The sequence below is a fragment of the Oncorhynchus gorbuscha genome, linkage group LG01, assembly GCF_021184085.1.
Source record: "Oncorhynchus gorbuscha isolate QuinsamMale2020 ecotype Even-year linkage group LG01, OgorEven_v1.0, whole genome shotgun sequence".
In the NCBI taxonomy this organism is placed as follows: domain Eukaryota; kingdom Metazoa; phylum Chordata; class Actinopteri; order Salmoniformes; family Salmonidae; genus Oncorhynchus; species Oncorhynchus gorbuscha.
In genome coordinates this window covers 50464513-50485063 of record NC_060173.1, presented here as the reverse complement: position 1 = coordinate 50485063, position 20551 = coordinate 50464513, and the positions used below count along the sequence as shown (strand labels likewise).

Here is a 20551-nt window from a genome sequence, read left to right as displayed (position 1 = left end):
AGTATCCCTTTAAGTAGTAGGTTAACCCCCAGATGAACTGGCGTGAACTAACTGAAAAGATGATCCTAGGTCTATGTTCTCCAGACAACACCGCTAGTTCCTATTGTACACTTTTGTACAGTTCCTCTGGCAACCATAACAATTTAATTTCTCACGACTGGAGAGTAGAGTTGACTGTCTAGCGTTTCCTCAAACACTTGAGTCGCCTTTTTAAAAGACGGGAAGAGTGTACCTGTAGGCGTCATCCGATGACAGGCCCATTGTCTTCATGATGTATGCGATGGCGATGGTTGCCGAGCGTGAGATTCCAGCCAGGCAGTGCACAATGACTCTGCAGTTTGACACCTTGGCTTTGTCTGTTGGGAAGGGGAGGGGGGGGGACGACAAACACGTGTGAACACACACAGCTGTACACAAAACCCAGGAACAGTTAGTCAGAACAGAGAGTCCCGAGAGAATGGAAAGCCCATTGAAAACGATCCGCCACTTCCTGTTCAGCACTGGGGGTCGTCGCCATGGCGATTAACATGGCTTCGGGAGTGTCGCTATTGATGCAGTTTATTGTACGTGTTCAAGTACCACTTGTGAAAGCAAGGATAATTGTATGGTGCTGTACATTGTGACTGTGATACTTTGAATATGAGGGCTGTTTCACTATGTTCTGTGACATACACTACCGCTCGGGCTACTAGCGCATATTACCGTTGCATATTCTCCCGCACATACAAAAGACACACAGAGAATCTTGACTTACCAATGAATTCATTGGTTTTCTCCAGCCAGGGCAGTAGCTTCTCGCAGTAGTTGTCGTTGACAGGGATCCGCATGAAGTGGCTCTCTCTGATGAAGTCAGGCTTGGGACAGGTGTTACTGGCATTCAGCACGTACGTGATGCCATTCTGAACCATCAGGTCCTACAGACAGACACGACGAGAGACACAGACGGGGGGGGGGGGACTGTTAGGAAAGGCAATAACAAACCAAAAAATGGATAGCAAAGGTAACACTTCATATTTCTGCTCACAGTCCCTCTACTCCGACTCAGAGTGTTCAATAGTCACATGTATTGGGGCTGCGGGTGCAATTGCAGGGTACATGCAGGACTAGTGAAATAACATCATGGAAATGGTCATGTAAAACAATATGACTATAAATAGCACTACAGACACAGCGACAACTGTGGCCGTGATGAATAAACACATGTCCATATTCCCCCCTTCTCTGCTACGGGCTCACCTGGTTGAGGACGTCTTTCTGCGACCCCAGGTAGAGGTGTGGTAGGATGCGTGTGGGGCCTACGTTAGCTACCGGCAGGCAGGGCTGGGATATGCTCATAGGCAAAGCTGGCTTGCCCTCACACAGCCCGGGGAAACAGGAGGAGAACGCAGCAAAGCCCCCTACAGGAGAAGAGAGAGAGAGGAGAAAAATATCAGTTATACTCTACAATACAACTTTCCCCAAAAATTGGCAAAACGTTTGGGCGCCAATGCGTTTGGTTCAGCCGCACATACAGAACTCACAACCCAATACACAGCATCTCTTAGTGCACTGAATCCCCTCATGTTACAAACGTGTGTTCCAACAACGTCGCCTAACCATTTGAAACTGTGGACATATTGTAGACAACAGTTGGAGCTAGAATGCGAGATAGTGCCTCAGCTCCCAGATCAGTAGGAAAAATGTCTCTGTCGCATCTTTGACTGTGGGTTAGTTTGGCTGCTGGGCGCTGAGGAATGTGTGTAGCTGGCCCTTTAAGAGCAGGCGGATCCTCTTTTGGCCTGTGTGTGCGTTAGTATGTGTTAGAGACTGTGTGTGTGTGTGTGTGTGTGTGTGTGTGTGTGTGTGTGTGTGTGTGTGTGTGTGTGTGTGTGTGTGTGTGTGTGTGTGTGTGTGTGTGTGTGTGTGTGTGTATATATGTGTGTGTGTGTGTGTGTATGTGTGTGTGTGTGGCTCTGTTTCCTGCATGAGCTCATGTCCTGTAGCAGAGAATTGCGTCAGGGCTGGGGAATGAGAGAGGCCACAGGTGCAGGGCCAGCACAGAGGCTGAGCCCCCCGAAGACCGCGCAGTACACGCGCACACAGACGCACACTTGCACGCACACAGCATACAAACGCACACACATGCGCGTCCAGTGTGCACACAACCGCGCGGTACACAAAACACACAGACACACACACACACACACACACACACCACAGTCATTTGTACAGAAGCCTGCATACACACGCAAAACCACACAAAGACTATCTTACACAATCTTGCTCACTCTCGCTTTCCAAGTCTGACTCACACACACATGAACAAACACACACTCGCTCATCATTACTCTGCATTACCACGGTTGTATAACTTCTGGGCGGAGCTAAGGGGGGAGGGGAGGGGAGGGGGGTGAATGACCTCGCCGAGCAAAGGAAAGGTGGGAGGGAGCGAAGAGAAGGAGGGAGAGACGGAGGAGTGCTTCAAGGAAACCCTGAGCCCCAGCCCAAGGATTAGAACCTAATCTAGGTTCAGCCCTGCCTGCCCCAATCTGGCCTACTGCCACACACACACACACACACCAAAGTGCTGCTGTGCTGAATATGGGTCGTAGCGGAGTCAGTGTGAGCAGAGTGTATTCTGACCCACTGATAGGCAGGCAGACATAGGGCTATATCTGGCGCCCGTCTCTTTAAGAGTAGAGAGGATTGGGAGGAAGGCCTGCCTGTTTCCAGCTATTAATGGCAACCCGGGCAAAAAAGATGACATCACCTCTCCACACGCAGTCGGGCAGGCAGAGAGAGAAAGGCCGCAAAACAAATGAAGAAAGAGAGGGACAGAAAGAGTACGCTCTTACTATGACTAAGGGAGTCCCCCCTTCCCTCAATTAGCACACTTCCTTTCAGCAGTAGTCTACGCCTGCACAGATATAATAACTTCTGGAATATTCCTCACTCCGAGCCACCCCCATCCATATGCACTTTATTCACACGGCATAGAACAGAACAGTGGAAGGAAGGATCTCTTTCAGGCTGTTCTTTGAAGGCCATCTTCCTGGTCGTGCTCATGCTCTCTCACTCTCTCTAAGCTCCTCTGACCGAGGAAGGAGTGTGTTCCTGAAAAACAGGAAAACCCCCACGTCACGTTAAGAAACATTTCCTTTTTCATTTAAGAGGACATTTTGTCAGAGGGTTGTTGAGAGGATCAAGTCAGCATGGGACAGTGGGTGTTCAATAGCTAGTGCTGCCTTCGTGCAAAATGACCTCCTCTCCTCCTCAGGTACAGAGAGCAGAGATAACACAACAGGATTGTGTGGCCGTGGGTCTATTGAGGGCTATTACGTTTCAGCAGCGTTATGTCAACACCTATCAAACACACACACACACACACACCACTGAGCTGTCCAAAGGTTTTACCGTGGGCCTGTGCGGCGTTCGTTGGCTCTCAGTCAGCACTGATAACACACACTCACTCACTGTCACCGGTCACCTGACCTTCAGACTTAATGTTGCTATGGCAATCACACGGGGACGATGTGGCCCGACCGTTGGGCCTATTGTCCCTGGGGTGCTGTCACTATGGGAAAACTCACCATGCACCCACACACACATATACAGAGTGCCCTCATACACACACTCTTGAGAACCTGATGATGTGCCAGAGAGACATGAACTCACATCCCCCAAAAAGTACCAGATGACACATCTCTCCATTCCAAACCAAACCCATGACACACTCTGGTCCAGCTGACTGATGCGATGACATCATAAAGTCAACTGTCCGTAAGCGCGGGGAAACACAGTCACAGACCAGGTCTGCTTCCCAAATCGCACAGTATTCCCTATGCAGTGCACTACTTTTTGCCCGGGGCCCAAAGTAGTGCACTGCGTAGGGAATAGGGTGCCATTTGGGATGCACTTCACCTCAGGCAACAGCCTGTTCTGGTCGGGGCTCCTGTTCCACTTTTGTTTCTGGCTAAGACAACCGCTCTAGGACCAGTTGCCTGTTCCCCCAGGGTCTCACCTTCCCCATTATCAGCTGAATAGCTAAACTGACCCTGGCTGTTGAGTAGCCACCTTTCAGTCTGGTAGCCAACTCACTGGGCACGGGGGAAAGAGGGCACTGTGTCGCTCGCCATCAGCTTCGCCAGCCAGTGTCGACTTCCTTCCCCCCGCTCTATTATGTCATGTGTTTTATTCTCTCCTCTCTCTGAGCGCCCCGGCCCTCCCTTGTTTGGTCTCTCTCTCCCTTTCCCCCTTTTGTTTCTCCATCCCTCCACAGGGAACTCTGGGGGAGAAGTACAGTAACGCACCCAAATCGAGACGCCACCCCATATGAATGAAGTTCATAGAGAAATACGTGTCGATGAGTGTAACACAACATCTATCAATGTTGAAGAGTTGAAGAAAGAAATGGAAAGCTTGTGTTTGTAGCAAGTTCATGGGGACAAAGGATCCCCCCCCCCCCCCCCCCCACAGAACACATGGCGTGTGTGCTGCCATATTTGGAAAGCAGCACACACGCTTTTCCACCAAAAACAAATCACATTCTCCATTACTACAAAACAGTCTCAGTTATGATAAAAAGGTCTGTTTGTATGGCCTGAAATCACTGAGATATTGACTGAACACAGAGAGAGAGAGATACAGAGAGAGAAAGACACAGAGAGAGAGGGGACAGAGAGAGAGAGAGAGAGAGGAGAGGGGAGACAGAGAGAGACAGGGAGAGAGAGACAGAGAGAGACAGAGAGAGACAGAGAGAGAGACAGACACAGAGAGAGACAGAGAGAGGAGAGAGAGGGGAAAGAGAGAGAGAGACAGAGAGAGAGACAGAGCGAGAGAGGGGAGAGAGAGAGAGACAGAGAGGGGGAGAGAGAGAGAGACAGAGCGAGAGAGGGGAGAGAGAGAAAGAGAGAGAGAGAGACACAGAGAGAGAGGGAGAGACGAAGAGAGTGAGAGAGAGAGGGGGAGAGAGAGAGAGAGAGAGAGAGAGAGAGAGGCACACTATATTGGTACTATTGATTGGCGCTCAAAACCAACCCCCCCCCCCCCCAAAACCAAACACAGCATTATGTCTTACTGGAGGGGAACACACACACGCAGATATGGGCAGTATTTCTGTGGTATTTGAATGACTTCTGAGTATTTGTATGTTGTATTACACTGGGTTGAACTACACTCCAGTGCATTTTTTGAAAGCTGTAATTTGTATTGTCAAAATACCCAAAAACTTTTATATACCATATATTTCTACACAATATATTTTGTGGCCCCCTTCCACACCCTACATTAGTATCAAAAGTCTTATAAGAGCGTCTGCTAAATAAACAAAGTATACATGTATATGTGAAAATGACATTCGCAAAACGTGCTCAGTATTACTCTGACAAGCTCCGCCCCGAAACGAGGCCCGTGACAATGACAATACCCAGTGATCCAGAGTGGTTTTTCTATTTTAAAATCCTCCATACATGTATTTGAATTAGGTACAATACTTTGCAAAAGCATTTCATTTTGTTTAAATACATTGGTCTTCAGGGTGTTTTGTAGTTGTATTTTGTAATTGACGTCCATCACCACGCACACGCACGTACGTACACACACTCCCCCTCCCTTCTCCACCCCGGGGGAATTGATTTGTCTGAATGACTGCCCTCCCTCCATCTCCTCTCTTCTATCATTCATATGGGGGGAGACATGACGCCATCCTCTGTGCCCCTCCAGCTGTCCCCTCTGCTCTGTAGGGGACATTAGCATTTCAATGTGTGTGCCCCCCCCACCCACTATGACATCATTGCACACATGCCCCACTCCACTCTGCTCCACAAAGAGTCTGCTAAAGCAGCAGGGGGCCAAGCGTAGCCACTAGATCAGCGTATCACAAAGGACAACAAGATTGCAATGTAGCAGATTGAAGGGCAACCAGTATCAATCCGTTTGTGCCTATGTTATGTTTACGGTAGCGTTAGCATGTGGCTATGTGTGTTTGAGTGTAAGTAGTGGGGGTGGTTTGTAGCAGCCAGGCAGCTTACTTCCTGAGCGCAACACAATCTGAGAATAACCACTATGACACTAACAACACCTCTATTGAATAACAATAATAATTTGGTGGGTGCCTATATTTGTCCTTTTTCACACATGTACAAGTGTGTAGTAATATATTGGTACTGGACTTTTTTTTGTGCATATCCCACTCTCCCTGAGACACCCTCGGAGAGTGGGGTCACGGCCAAAGTCTGCCATTATCAACGGCGACCCTGGAGCATTAGGTTTAAGTGCCTTGCTCAAGGCCACGTCGGGCAGATTTTTCACCTTGTCGGCTCGGGGATTCCAACAAGCAACCTTTCGGTTTACTGGCCTGACGCTCTAACCGCTCGGCTACCTTCCGCTCATTTTCAACAGGGGATGACAAACGTGTAATTGTCTCGATCTTGACTAACGAGTTTGACGGCTCCTGCCTTGAAGCCATCGCACAGCGTGAACAGGACCAGGTGTGGAGTGCTGGGCTCACGGCACTGAACCAGCTCACGGCACTGAACCAGCTCACGGCACTGAACCAGCTCACGGCATTGAACCAGCTCACGGCACTGAACCAGCTCACGGCACTGAACCAGCTCACGGCACTGAACCAGCTCACGGCATTGAACCAGCTCACGGCACTGAACCAGCTCACGGCACTGAACCAGCTCACGGCACTGAACCAGCTCACTGCACTGAACCAGCTCACGGCACTGAACCAGCTCACTGCACTGAACCAGCTCACTGCACTGAACCAGCTCACGGCACTGAACCAGCTCACGGCACTGAACCAGCTCACTGCACTGAACCAGCTCACGGCACTGAACCAGCTCACGGCACTGAACCAGCTCATGGCACTGAACCAGCTCGCGGCACTGAACCAGCACCCTGCACTGAACCAGCTCATGGCACTGAACAAGCTCACTGCACTGAACCTGCTCACTGCACTGAACCAGCTCACAGCACTGAACCAGTTCACTGCACTGAACCACATGCAGAGCATACACACTCTCCAGCACATCTAATATATAGCTACACACACACACACACACACACATAATTCATGTTGGAAATACACAAACTGTACATTATATCAGTGCACACTGTGCAACACACACACACACACACACACACACACACACACACACACACACACACACACACACACACACACACACACACACACACACACACACACACACACACACACACACACACACACACACACACACACACACACACACACACACACACACACACACACACAGTGACACCTCGGCATTGTCTACTCCTGCTGTGTGAAATGTGTAATATAAAACACCTGGCTTCAGTGCACACACAAATCGATAAAACTGTCAATGCAGAAGAGAGAGAAAGAGAGGAAAGAGAGAGAGAGAGGCAGAATGTTCAGAGAAAGGGGCCTTTGTGATAGTTTTACATGTCAATGACCACAGGCAGAGAGAGTGAGCACTATGTCACGCTGCAGAGCTGAGCTCTCTCTCATCGCTTTCTATCCCTCCGATAAATCCCTCTACTCTGCTTGTCCATCTTCTCTTTCATTCGCTTTCTTCAAGCCTCTGCGAATCCCAGACTTCAAGGGATGCCTGGATCTCCAGTAAGTCAGCCATAGCCCCATACCTCAATACTGTTTTACCCACCTAAACCCCTACCCTTGTAACTTGTAGAGTTGTACACCACAATCTCTGCAACATACCCCTTGTGCCCCCAGCTCCCCCATGTGAGGGTCTCCCCCCCCCCCCCACAAAGCCCCCCAGCCTGGGTCAGTACACACCTCGTAACTCCCTCCCTTCTTTGGTCCTGCGGACTCTGATCTTCAGCCTCCTGTCTGACTCCTGCAGGACAGGCCAGAAACAGTCCTCCGCCGGGGCTATGACCACGTCCAGAGGCATCGCCCTCAACACGCTCAACATACACGCGTTCTGGTGTGCTCAGATCTGGTGTACACTGACTGGACGTCCAGACCGGGGGAGTCCCCCAGGAATAAGTCGGCAGAACGGGTGGAAAAAGGTCCAAAACTCGACACCACAAAGTCCCGAGTCGTCACTTCTCACACTGGTGGTGTCGACTCAACTCAGACGGTCCCCAAGTCCAAGGAGCAGAACCTTAGTCCCAGAACTCAAGAGAATGGACGGAACCCGCTAACAGAAAGCAAGCTACTCCCAAACATCTGTAGATGTACTGTCCACAAGTTCCACAAGCCAGTTCTAGAACTCATTCAGATCAAAATCCACCCAGAATGAGATGTATCCTATAATATCTAACAAAGCCATAGAGGTCCAGCAGTATTTTGAGGAATAATTAAATAAATAACTATGGAGAAAACAAATGGTGGTCATGTATCTCTATCTCTCTCTGTCAGTCCTGTGCTGTATTGCCTGCAGTTTCTACAGTGTGTCTCTCCGTGCCTTCTCTCCGTGTGTGTGTGTGTGTGAGCCCACAGCCAGAAGAGCAGTACCCTATTGTTGTGCTGCTTCGCTCTCCCAGTCTCTCATTCGCTCACACTCCTCCCTCCTCCCTCTCTTCCTTTCCTCTGTATAGAGGATGACGTAGTTGTTCGCTCTTTCCTCTCGCTCTCGCTTGCCCGGGGAGGGGGTGGGGGTGGGGGGGGAGTGGGGGGGGTGAATGAGCTCACTTGCCGTGAGCTAAGACTCTGACCCCCTCCTCTCCCTCCCCTCCTCCCTCACAGGGTCCCTCCCTCCTCCTCCCTTGCTCCCTCCTTCCCTCTCTTGTGGAGCCAGCGCTCTGTCATAGCTAATGTCGAAGGCATGTAACCACATTCCTTACTCACCAGACAAATATGTGGCTACCTCAGGGGCCTAGCGAGCTGGAGCAGAGAGAGACAGCAACTACTGCTCAATGGGTTTTAGCAAAATACACTGTGTCTCCGTGTGTTTAATTAAATAGTGTGTGATTTATAATGTGCAGTGTGTGTGCATACAACAAGTAGGAGATATCACTCCCTCTGAAACACATCACTCAATCTGCCTTAGCAACCCACACAATCAATGTGTGTGTGTGTGTGTGTGTGTGTGTGTGTGTGTGTGTGTGTGTGTGTGTGTGTGTGTGTGTGTGTGTGTGTGTGTGTGTGTGTGTGTGTGTGTGTGTGTATATATAAATACACACACACACACACACACACACACACACACACACACACACACACACACACACACACACACACACACACACACACACACTCGAAAGTTTGGGGTCCCCTAGAAATGTCCTTGTTTTTGAAAGAAAAGCACAATTTTTGACCATTAAAATAACATCAAACTGATCAGACTTTACAGAAGCCTCACAAGTCCTCAACTGACAGCTTCATTAAATAGTACCCGCAAAATACCAGTCTCAATGTCAACAGTGAAGAGGCGACTCCGGGATGCTGTCTTTCTCGGCAGAGTTCCTCTGTCCAGTGTCTGTGTTCTTTTGCCCATCTTTTCTTTTTATTGGCCAGTCTGAGATATGGCTTTTTCTTTGCAACTATGCCTAGAAGGCCAGCATCCTGGAGTAGCCTTTTCATTGTTGGCGTTGAGACTGCTGTTTTGCGGGTACTATTTAATCAAGCTGGCAGTTGAGGACTTGTGAGGCGTCTGTTTCTCAAACTAGACACTCTAATGGACTTGTCCTCTTGCTCAGTTGTTCACCGGGGCCTCCCACTTCTCTTTCTATTCTGGTAAGAACCAGTTTGCGCTGTTCTGTGATGGGAGCAGTACACAGCATTGTACCAGATCTTCAGTTTCTTGGCAAGTTCTCGCATGGAATAGCCTTCATTTCTCAGAACAAGCATAGACTGACGAGTTTCAGAAGAAAGTGCTTTGTTTCTGGCCATTCTGAGCCTGTAATCGAACCCACAAATGCTGATGCTCCAGATACTCAACTAGTCTAAAGAAGGCTAGTTTTATTGCTTCTTTAATCAGCGCAACAGTTTTCAGCTGTGCTAACATAATTGCAAAGGAGTTTTCTAATGATCAATTAGCCTTTTAAAATGATAAACTTGGATTAGCTAACACACCGTTCCATTGGAACACAGGAGTGATGGTTGCTGATAATGGGCCTCTGTACGTCTATGTAGATATTCATGAACAAATCTGCCGTTTCCAGCTACACTGTATTTCCGATTAATTTGATGTTATTTTAATGAAGACATTAAAAAAAAAAATATTTCAAAAACAATAATATTTCTAAGTGACCCCAAACTTTTGAACGGTAGTGTATATATACTGTATATACATACCTATACAGTACAAGTCAAATGTTTGGACACACCTACTCATCCAAAGGTTTTTCTTTATTTTGACTATTTTCTACATTGTAGAATAATAGTGAAGACATCAAAACTATGAAATAACACATTTGGAATCATGTAGTAACCAAAAAAGGGTTAAACAAATGCATTTGTTTATCAGTTGTGTTGTGACAAGGTAGGGGTGGGGGACACAAAAAAAATCTGAGGGGGCGCTCGCAGGTCTGTGTACCCAAATCCATACCCACACAGTTGCTGGCCTATTAGGGGGCCTAAAGTAAAATGTTGTTGCCCCCCCCACCACCTTGCATGCAAAACATTTTATCGGCCCCCCAGAAGTTTTAGAGTTCATATACTGCAATCCTACACAATTTGCCATGGGGTGTAGAGAAAATATTGCAGTTTTAAAGCAACTGATAATATGATATTCTACATATTTTGCCATGGGGCGGAGAGAATGCTTTGCAATTGTAAAATTAATTTCTTGCAATTCTAGTCATTTTACCATACGTTCGCAGTTTTGAATATGATATCTGTGAGAGCGTGTGTGTGTAACAAAATATCAATGGGGGGGGGTGGTCTGTAATTTAACCATGATTACTACAAATTTAGATTACTGGCTAGACTAATTTACCAATCTTAAAATTGTTAGCTGACATAAGCATGAATCTTTCTAGATCTTTGATATCCCTTTTGTGTACTTATGGACTTACCTCTTCAATTCAATGCACAGGATTTCAATGGGGTTCAAGTCCGGAGACTGTGATGGCCATTGCAAATTGTAGATTTTTGTGGTCAATTAGCACTTATTTTTTGCAGATTTTGATTTGTGCTTAGGGTTGTCTTGCTGGAAGATCCACTTCTGGCCAAGTGTCAGCCTCCTAGCAGAGGCAACCGGGTTTTGGGCTAAAATGTCCTGGTACTTAGTAAAGTTCACGATGCCGTTGACCTTAACAAGGGCCCCAGGAACAGTGGAAGCAAAATAACCAGCCCCATAACAAAGATCCACCACCATATTTTACAGTAGGTATGGGGTACTTTTCTGCATACGTTTCTGTTTTTCGATGACAAACCCACAACTGGTGTGCGTGGTCAAAGATCTTCCTGTCACCTGACCATAGCACCGCCTGGAGCTAAACGGCATTGGCACTTGGATTGGAACCGGTGTTATGTTCATATGACATGAAAATAGAGCTCTTTGGCCACGCAGAGATCTCTCCCGATGTCTCATAAAACATTTCAGAAAAAGGCCGAGTGGCGTTATCCGGGTGCTGGAGTTTTGACCCCCCCCCCCCCTCACCATGTGAGTGTGTGTGTTGAAAAGGGATGTTAATTAAACAGCGTGTGTTTTAGAACGTTCATGCACTGAACAATTTGTATATGTCCTTAATTAGATAGTGTGTGGGTTGTGTATCACGCATGAGTGTTAAGAAGCTTAGTCTGAGTGTGGAATGTATCAAACGATGTGTGTGTGCTTCAGAGAATATTTACACGCATATGTGTGTGTGTTGCAGACATAGATTCAAATACTATTTATGGTATTTCAACTACATTTTAAATTAAGTATTTCTATATATGTATTTTGAAAGCACAAGTAGTTGAGTATTGGAATGTATTTGGAAATACATTTGGAAAGTATTGGCAAGTATTTTAAAATACTCAAATACACAGTATTAAAAAAAAGTAAATTACTCCCATGAATTTGAACCAGATCTGTTTGGTATTTGAAATAATGTATTTGGAAAAAGACTTCTGCAAATATTTTAAAACAGTGGGTTATGTATAGTATTATGTATAGAAAAAACTTCCAAATACTTCCAATAGAAACATTATTTGAGAAAACTCAAATACACAGAAAAGTATTTAAATATATAATGAAAGAGAACATGCTAACGTGTTTTGAATTCCAGTATGATTACATCATCTTGCGTAAGTGTGTTGCCTGTATGCAAAGACAGAGATAATGGGTATATGCGTGCGCGATGAGTAATTGCTCCACATTTCCTGCTCTGGCCCTTATCTTAAGCGCCTGTGTTTGCACGCACACACCAGTAATAAGCCACAGTCAGAGCGATCTCAGAGCTTTACTTTTGCATCACAAACATTACCTTGATCATCAAGTTAAAGTTGACCTTAATCATACAATTCAAACCTCTCCTCGGGGACCCCCAGACGTCTCAAATGGTTTTTGTAGCCCTTAACTCGCTCGCATGATTCACCCAATCAAGGGCTTGATAAGGAATTGACAAGTTGAATCCAGTATGCTACTTCTGGGAAATATCAAATACATGGAACGGCTGTGGGAGGAGAGTAGCGGTTCGAAAACCCCTGATCTAGATGATCAAACTAACACCGGCTGCTATCTGAATAGGTCTATCGGACAATTTTCTTGGATCACTATAACTATATCTATTTTGACAATTGGATTGGTTCCCTCTTCCACACGGAACCCCACTAATCTACCGACGGAAACGCACGAGGTGGCTAAAAACAGACCTCCATCCTCTGCCAGTTTGCTACCGATGGCCCGGCTCGCTGTCTGAATCGCCGTGACCCCAACCAACCTCACTACTCACTGGACCCTTATGATCACTCGACTAAGCATGCCTCTCCTTAATGTCAATATGTCTTGCCCATTGCTGTTCTGGTTAGTGTTTATTGGCTTATTTCACTGTAGAGCCTCTAGCCCTGCTCATTATACCTTATACAACCTTTCAGTTCTACCACCCACACATGGGATGACATCACCTGGTTTCAATAATGTTTCTAGAGACAATATCTCTCTCATCATCACTCAATGCCTAGGTTTATCCCCACTGTATTCACATCCTACCATACCTTTGTATGTACATTATACCTTGAAACTATTTTATCTCCCCCAGAAACCTCCTTTTACTCTGTTGATGACGTCCTAGACGACCAATTTTGATGACTTCTGTAACAGTAATAGCCTTGGGTTCATGCATGTTAACATTAGAAGCCCCCTCCCTAAGTTTGTTTTATTCACTGCTTTAGCACACTCTGCCAACCCAGATGTCCTAGCCGTGTCTGAATCCTGGCTTACGAAGACCACCAAAAGCTCTGAAATCTCCATCCCTAACTACAACATTTTCAGACAAGATAGAACGGTCAAAGGGGGCGGTGTTGCAATCTACTGCAGAGATAGCCTGCAGAGTTCTGTCCTACTATCCAGGTCTGTACCCAAACAATTTGAACTTCTACTTTTAAAAATCCAACTCTCTAAAAACAAGTCTCTCACCGTTGCCGCCTGCTATAGACCACCCTCTGCCCCCACCTGTGCCCTGGACACCATATGTGAACTGTTTGCTCCCCATCTATCTTCAGAACTCATGCTGCTAGGTGACCTAAACTGCAACATGATTAACACTCCAGCCACCCTACAATCTAAGCTTGATGCCCTCAATCTCACACAAATTATCAATGAACCTACCAGGTACAAACTCAAAGCCATAAACACAGGCACCCTCATAGATATCATCCTAACCAATTTGCCCTCTTAAATACACCTCTGCTGTTTTCAACCAAGATCTCAGCGATCACTGCCTCATTGCCTGCATCCGTAATGGGTCAGCGGTCAAACGACCTCCACTCATCACTGTCAAACGCTCCCTGAAACACTTCAGCAAGCAGGCCTTTCTAATCAACCTGGCCGGGGTATCCTGGAAGGATATTGACCTCATCCCGTCAGTAGAGGATGCCTGGGTATTTAAAAAATGCCTTCCTTACCATCTTAAATAAGCATGCCCCATTCAAGAAATTTAGAACCAGGAACAGATATACAGTGGGGCAAAAAAGTATTGTCAGCCACCAATTGTGCAAGTTCTCCCACTTACAAATATGAGAGAGGCCTGTAATTTTCATCACAGGTACACTTCAATTATGACAGACAAAATGAGGGAAGAAAATCCAGAAAATCACATTGTAGGATTTTTAATGAATTTATTTGCAAATTGTGGTTGTTGTATGTGTCGAGCTGCTTTGCTTTATCTTGGCCAGGTCGTAATTGCAAATGAGAACTTGTTCTCAACTAGCCTACCTGGTTAAATAAAGGTGAAATAAAATAAATAAATAAATAAATAGTCTTCATGTAGGATCACAGAACTGTAAATATCCTACTATGTTGCAGTGAAAATGGTTAACTGAATGAGCTACATTGTTCAGTTTCGTTTGTGGCCTGCTAATAGTTGAGGTTAGGATTGGGGCAGGTCAGACTGGTCCCAGATCTGCGATTAGAGTCCAGTTGTTCCTCAAGTGGCTGAGCTCACCTCATGTTATAAGGCTGTGAGTGAGTTAGTGAGTGACTACAGTGATAGAACTAGCAGTAGGTAAACATCTGTAGTCCACGTGGTGAGTGAGTTAGTGAGAGACGACAGTGATGGAACTAGCATATAGGTAAACATCTGTAGTCCACGTGGTGAGTGAGTGAGTGAGTGAGTGAGTGAGTGAGTGAGTGAGTGAGTGAGTGAGTGAGTGAGTGAGTGAGTGAGTGTGAGTGAGTGAGTGAGAGAGAGAGAGAGAGAAAGAAGAACTAGGTCAATTGGAAACAGGCCATGCATCTTCTTGGAGAATTATCACTCATCACACTCACCCCCTCAATTACACGTACAGTTGAAGTCAGAAGTTTACATACCTTATCCAAATAGATTTAAACTCAGTGTTTCACAATTCCTGACATTTAATCCTAGTAAAAATGCCCTGTTAGGATCACCACTTTATTTTAAGAATGTGAAATGTCAGAATAATAGCAGAGGGTGATTTATTTCAGCTTTTATTTATTTCATCACATTCCCAGTGGGTCAGAAGTTTACATACACTCAATTAGTATTTGGTAGCATTGCCTTTAAATTGTTCAACTTGGGTCAAACTTTTTGGGTAGCCTTCCACAAGCTTCCCACAATAATTTGGGTGAATTTTGGCCCATTCCTCCTGACAGAGCTGGTGTAACTGAGTCAGGTTTGTAGACCTCCTTGCTCGTACACTTTTTCTCAGTTCTGCCCACAAATTTTCTATAGGATTGAGATCAGGGCTTTGTGATGGCCATTTTAATAAATTTCTCCACAACTTTGGAAGTATGCTTGGGGTCATTGTCCATTTGGAAGACCCATTTGCGACCAAGCTTCAACTTCCTGACTGATTTCTTGAGATGTTGCTTCAATATATCCACATAATTTTCCTCCCTCATGATGCCATCTATTTTGTGAAGTGCACCAGTCCCTCCTGCAGCAAAGCACCTCCACAACATGATGCTGCCACCCCCGTTCTTCACGGTTAGGATGGTGTTCTTTGGCTTGCAAGCCTCCCCCTTTTTCCTCCAAACATAACGATGGTCATCATTTAAAGGCACAGTCAATTTAGTGTATGTAAACTTCTGACCCACTGGTATTGTGATACAGTAAATTATAAGTGAAAAAAATCTGTCTGTAAACAATTGTTGGAAAAATGACTTGTGTCATGCACAAAGTAGAAGTTCTAAACGACTTGCCAAAACTATAGTATGCTAACAAGAAATTTGTGGAGTGGTTGAAAAAAAATGTTTTAATGACTCCAACCTAAGTGTATGTAAACTTCCAACTTCAACTGTATCTATCCAACCATCTGGAAATGATATCAAACTCAGTTGGTATCATAGGTGGCACTCTCTATTGGCCATCTAGTGTCACTTTTGTCACCAACACTAACTCACCAGCCACCAACTTAGTGTCCATTACGCTCATGTACATTTCTTTGAGCAGCAAACTAAGTGATCCTCAGTAGATTAACATAAATATTTTTTGTCCTCTCTCCCTTTCTCCTCCCCTTACCCACTCCCCCCTCCTCTGCTCCCCCCAGCAGGGTAACAAGACCCAGAATAACAGGTGTTTAATTAGGGGATTGCAGGCAGGGTGCTAAAAACGCCAGGGAATTGCTTTTATTTACTGCACACGTGTGTGTGCCTGCCTGGCCATAAATAGGTGTGCTGGTCACTCTGTCCCGTCCCCCCCCCCTCCCCAAGCCAGACCAGCTAAGACTGGGCTTTTATGGGAGAGGGCCTGTTACTGGGACAACACCACACAGTTTATACACACAGAGAGAGAGAGAGCGAGATGGAGACGAGAGAAATAGATAGAAGAGGAGTAAAGGCCTTATGGGAACATAGAGACCAATAACTTACAAATAAACATCAGGAGCGGTTTTGAAAGCATGTTACTTCCACCAATACGTTGAAAATGTCTGTTGAACCAAAGAAATAGTCTTTTCACCATCTTTTCCTTGGGCTCATAGGGATATTGTTTCTTGGTGGTTGAGTGAACATAACCAGGGACCGATAAAGACAAATCTCCTGGCAGTTGTAACAAACATGGTGTTGTTCCTTTAGTGGATCACAGGAGACTACATAACCCACAACACCCTGCTACAGTATTTCCACCAATGCAATGCAAAAGGTATATTTCCCTCTGTTTGTTATTGGCTGAGTGAGGGTTTCCTTCCTCTTCTAGTTAGGCCTTAGTGAGCAGAGAGAGGAGAGCAGAGCTATGACCTGTTCCTCATGCCATGAAGTTTGTTAGGTTGTGTTAGCACAGCAGGGCTAGGATAGAGTGCCGGCTAACGAGCTGCACCACCTGCCTGCCTGTCTCACACCCACAGCCCACACACTTGACAGGGAAGGCAGGGAGGGAGGGGCAATAGAGTACAGTACATTTAGGGCTCGTACAGACAGAGACAGATCAAATTGTGCATGAAGGACACACAAATCTCTCTCTCAAAAGTTGCAACTTCTAACGCTCCTAAAAGTATGTTTGAACAGGGTTGAAAGTCTGAAAGGATATGCTTTCTATGAGAAAGCACGCAGTGGCAAAACACGATGCGTAAATTACTTACAGCAACAAGTTCAACAGTCAAAATACATGACCTATAGCCGACGTGCTCTCTCTCCTGTCTCTTTCTCCTGTCTCTCTCTCCTGTCTCTCTCTCCTGTCTCTCTCTCCTGTCTCTCTCTCCTGTCTCTCTCTCCTGTCTCTCTCACCTGTCTCTCTCACCTGTCTCTCTCTCCTGTCTCTCTCACCTGTCTCTCTCTCCTGTCTCTCTCACCTGTCTCTCTCACCTGTCTCTCTCTCCTGTCTCTCTCTCCTGTCTCTCTCTCCTGTCTCTCCACAGGATCATCTGTCAGGATACCAGCGGAAAGAGACATCACCTCCAGGCCAGACTACACAACAGGAGGCAGGCGTCCACAACAGGAGGTGTGTGTGTGTGTGCAGATATCAGGGGAAAGCGCCATCGCCTCAGGGTAGACTACAGAACAGGAGGGGGGGGGGGGGGGGTTAGGTTAATGAAGGTTAATGAAGTGTGTGTGTGTGTGTGTGTGTTGATAGGGCTGGTTGTCAGGGGATCAGTAATAGGGCTGCTCCATCAGTGACGTAATGCCAAACAGGAGAACAGAACACAGCTGCCATGCCTGGGGGTGAGGTAGTCACTGGGGGAGGAGGGAGAGGGATATTTGGGGGAGGAGAGATGGTGAGGTACCATGAGGATAAGGGAGAGATAGAGGGGCGAGAGGGGGGTTGGTGAGGTAGTCCTCCATAGAGGGGGTCGGTATACTGGAGGGTAGTAGGACAGTAATCCGTGTGTGTGTGTCTCTGTGTGTGCAATACTAAGACAGTAACCCTGGGGTGTTGGGACGCACTCTGGTGGTTAAGTTGTGTTCTAGGATGCGTCTGCTTGATTGATGCTAGACCCCCTCCCCATCTTATCTACCCCCCCATGAAATGGACCTTGGAAGCAGACTGCACAAATATACAGACGTAAACTCCATCAACCATGGGCAAGGGAGGATGAATCACACACACACACACACACACACACACACACACACACACACACACACACACACACACACACACACACACACACACACACACACACACACACACACACACACACACACACACACACACACACACACACACACACACACACACACACACACACACACACACACACACACACAGGGGGTAGGGAAAGCCATCACACACTCTGTTGGGGGCCAGTCAGGACCATACTGCCTTTCATCAGCCAGATGAGCTCCTTCAAAATCCCAGTGTGAGGTGTTCACTGTGTATGTGTCGTATGTTTGCATTTTGTGTTTATCCCCAATAGAGTTTGTGGATGGGAGAAGGTTTGTGTGTGTTTGTGTGTGTGTGTGTGTGTGTGTGTGTGTGTGTGTGTGTGTGTGTGTGTGTGTGTGTGTGTGTGTGTGTGTGTGTGTGTGTGTGTGTGTGTGTGTGTGTGTGTGTGTGTGTGTGTGTGTGTGTGTGTGTGTGCTTACCATATGATAATAGGGGATGGGTTAACGGCCAGATCACCCGTGATACAAGTCAGTATTTGACGTTCATCCATGTCTGAGGACATCGGGAGATGACGTGGAACCCGGCCACTAGGGGCAACAGTGAGCTCTGTTACCTTCAAGTAAGTTTCAGGGATAGCAGATGTGCATAAGCATCTGCCTCTGGTGCCAAAGGTTCCATGTTCAAATCCAGCCATAGAAAGTTGTTATTATAGAATTTTGTTTTAATACTTTCCCAAACCTTAACCATTTGGAGTTAATGCCTAAACGTAACCAAAATCTCTCGTGCCAAAAATTTGACGTCTGAGAAACAAGGATGAACGTCTCATTCTGACGTGAGACTGTGAGAACTTGTTGTGGTTAAATGGTTTACGTCGCTGTGTGTGTGTGTGTGTGTGGTTCAGGTCTGATTTCCCTAGAGGAGACTGGCTATCAGGGTGTGCTCTAGCATAACGGATATGGTTTATTCATTATAATGCTCATAGGAAGCTGTAACACACTGGTCACTAGGGGAGAGAGGCAGAGGTTGATCTAATGTAAATATTAATTGGCATTTCTACGATGGCAAATATTGATTCAATGGATTATGGAAATACAGCTTAACGGTTGTGGTCCGCATGGAAATAAGACTCTTTCTTTATGCTTTTCTCTTTCCGTCTTTCTCTGACAGTGTTCTTTAAGTTTACGACCTACGACCTCGCTGACTATGCCAGATGGATGGATGTCTGCACACACACACACACACACACACCAATGAGTGTGCTGACATTGGTCGGGATAGACTTGGGCTGAAGCCAGGTCAGACTAGTGTTAATTAGCTCCTATCAACGCTGCAGGCAGCTGACAGACAAAGAGGTCCCAGAACAGAACTTACTGTGCTACAGGCCACACAGGCCCTTCTGCTCCTCTAGTTAGTTAGTTAGATAATCTATCATGAAAACCCTACCCAATAGGCTCGCTCTATCTCCATCTTAGTTTCCCATTCTCTCTCTTTCTTGCCTCTCTCTCTCCCTCTCTCTCTCGTTCTCGCTCTCTCTCGTTCTCTCTCTCTCTCGTTCTCTCTCTCGTTCTCTCTCTCTCTCTCTCTCTCGTTCTCTCTCTCTCTCTCTCTCTCCTTATTTTCCTCGTATCTTCATTGTTTTTCTACCTGTTTCTCTTTTTCCTTACCCCCCCCCCACCCACCCACCCACCCCCCACCCTCTCTCCCTCCACATCATTTCCTGATCAGGAAATTATGTCACAGCACACCCAGTCCCTTTAGATAAAGGAACGAACTGACAGAAAAACTGAATGAATTGATCACAAAACATTGAATACATTGGAATACATTGAACCTCAAATTGTAGCCAATTTATGCTGGTAGTAATTCCTCAAACTTGCCAACTAATGTTGCTATTTTCCTAGCAAGTTTTGTCTGAAAAAGGTTTAAGAATATGCAAACCATTTGAGTCCTTTCCGAATCCTTCCAACTGACACAATATGCACTAAGATATATTTCTGGATAAAGTCATGTCATGGAAACATCTATATACAGTATAAACATGTATCCCCAGGAGGGCTGTGCTTTGGGTGGAGATGAAGACAGTGGCCATCCCTGTGCCCTGGGTTTAGGGTGTGCTTTCCTGTCATGGCAGCCCCTATAGAGACAAAACGGCATTTGGCTCTGTTTGTTCTAATACTCCGGTCACATCCACCCAGCAGTGAGTGACATTATTAGCAGAGTGCTCTGACAGAGAACAATGGAGCCAGAGGTGACGCAAGGCTCAGAGGAACCAGCCATGCTGTCCACATAGACATCAATACATCTACATAGAGGATCTCTTAGGAGTCGGACCTCTATGGCCCTGACACACACACACACACACACACATACACACGGCATCTCCCTCTCCCACTGTGGGGGACCCTAATGTCACTTCACCACATCTGAAACAGGAAGTGGTTGCACA

At 46.3% G+C, this 20551-nt stretch overlaps 1 protein-coding gene across 3 annotated transcripts in view; it reads right to left on the bottom strand.

Moving 5' to 3' along the window:
* The window catches only part of LOC124039186 (dual specificity protein phosphatase 8-like), a 66666-nt gene that overhangs the window by 4384 nt on the left and 41731 nt on the right, over nucleotides 1-20551 (bottom strand). For 2 of the 3 annotated variants that reach the window (XM_046355100.1, XM_046355108.1), the window contains exons 4-6: nucleotides 1237-1397; nucleotides 755-914; nucleotides 233-356 (exon numbers count right to left, since the gene is read on the bottom strand). In XM_046355100.1, coding sequence (XP_046211056.1) covers nucleotides 233-356; nucleotides 755-914; nucleotides 1237-1397 — 445 coding nt within the window. Of the gene's footprint in view, nucleotides 1-232; nucleotides 357-754; nucleotides 915-1236; nucleotides 1398-7786; nucleotides 8517-20551 lie in introns of those variants that run through there. The other variant, XM_046355113.1, reaches the window with a different exon arrangement.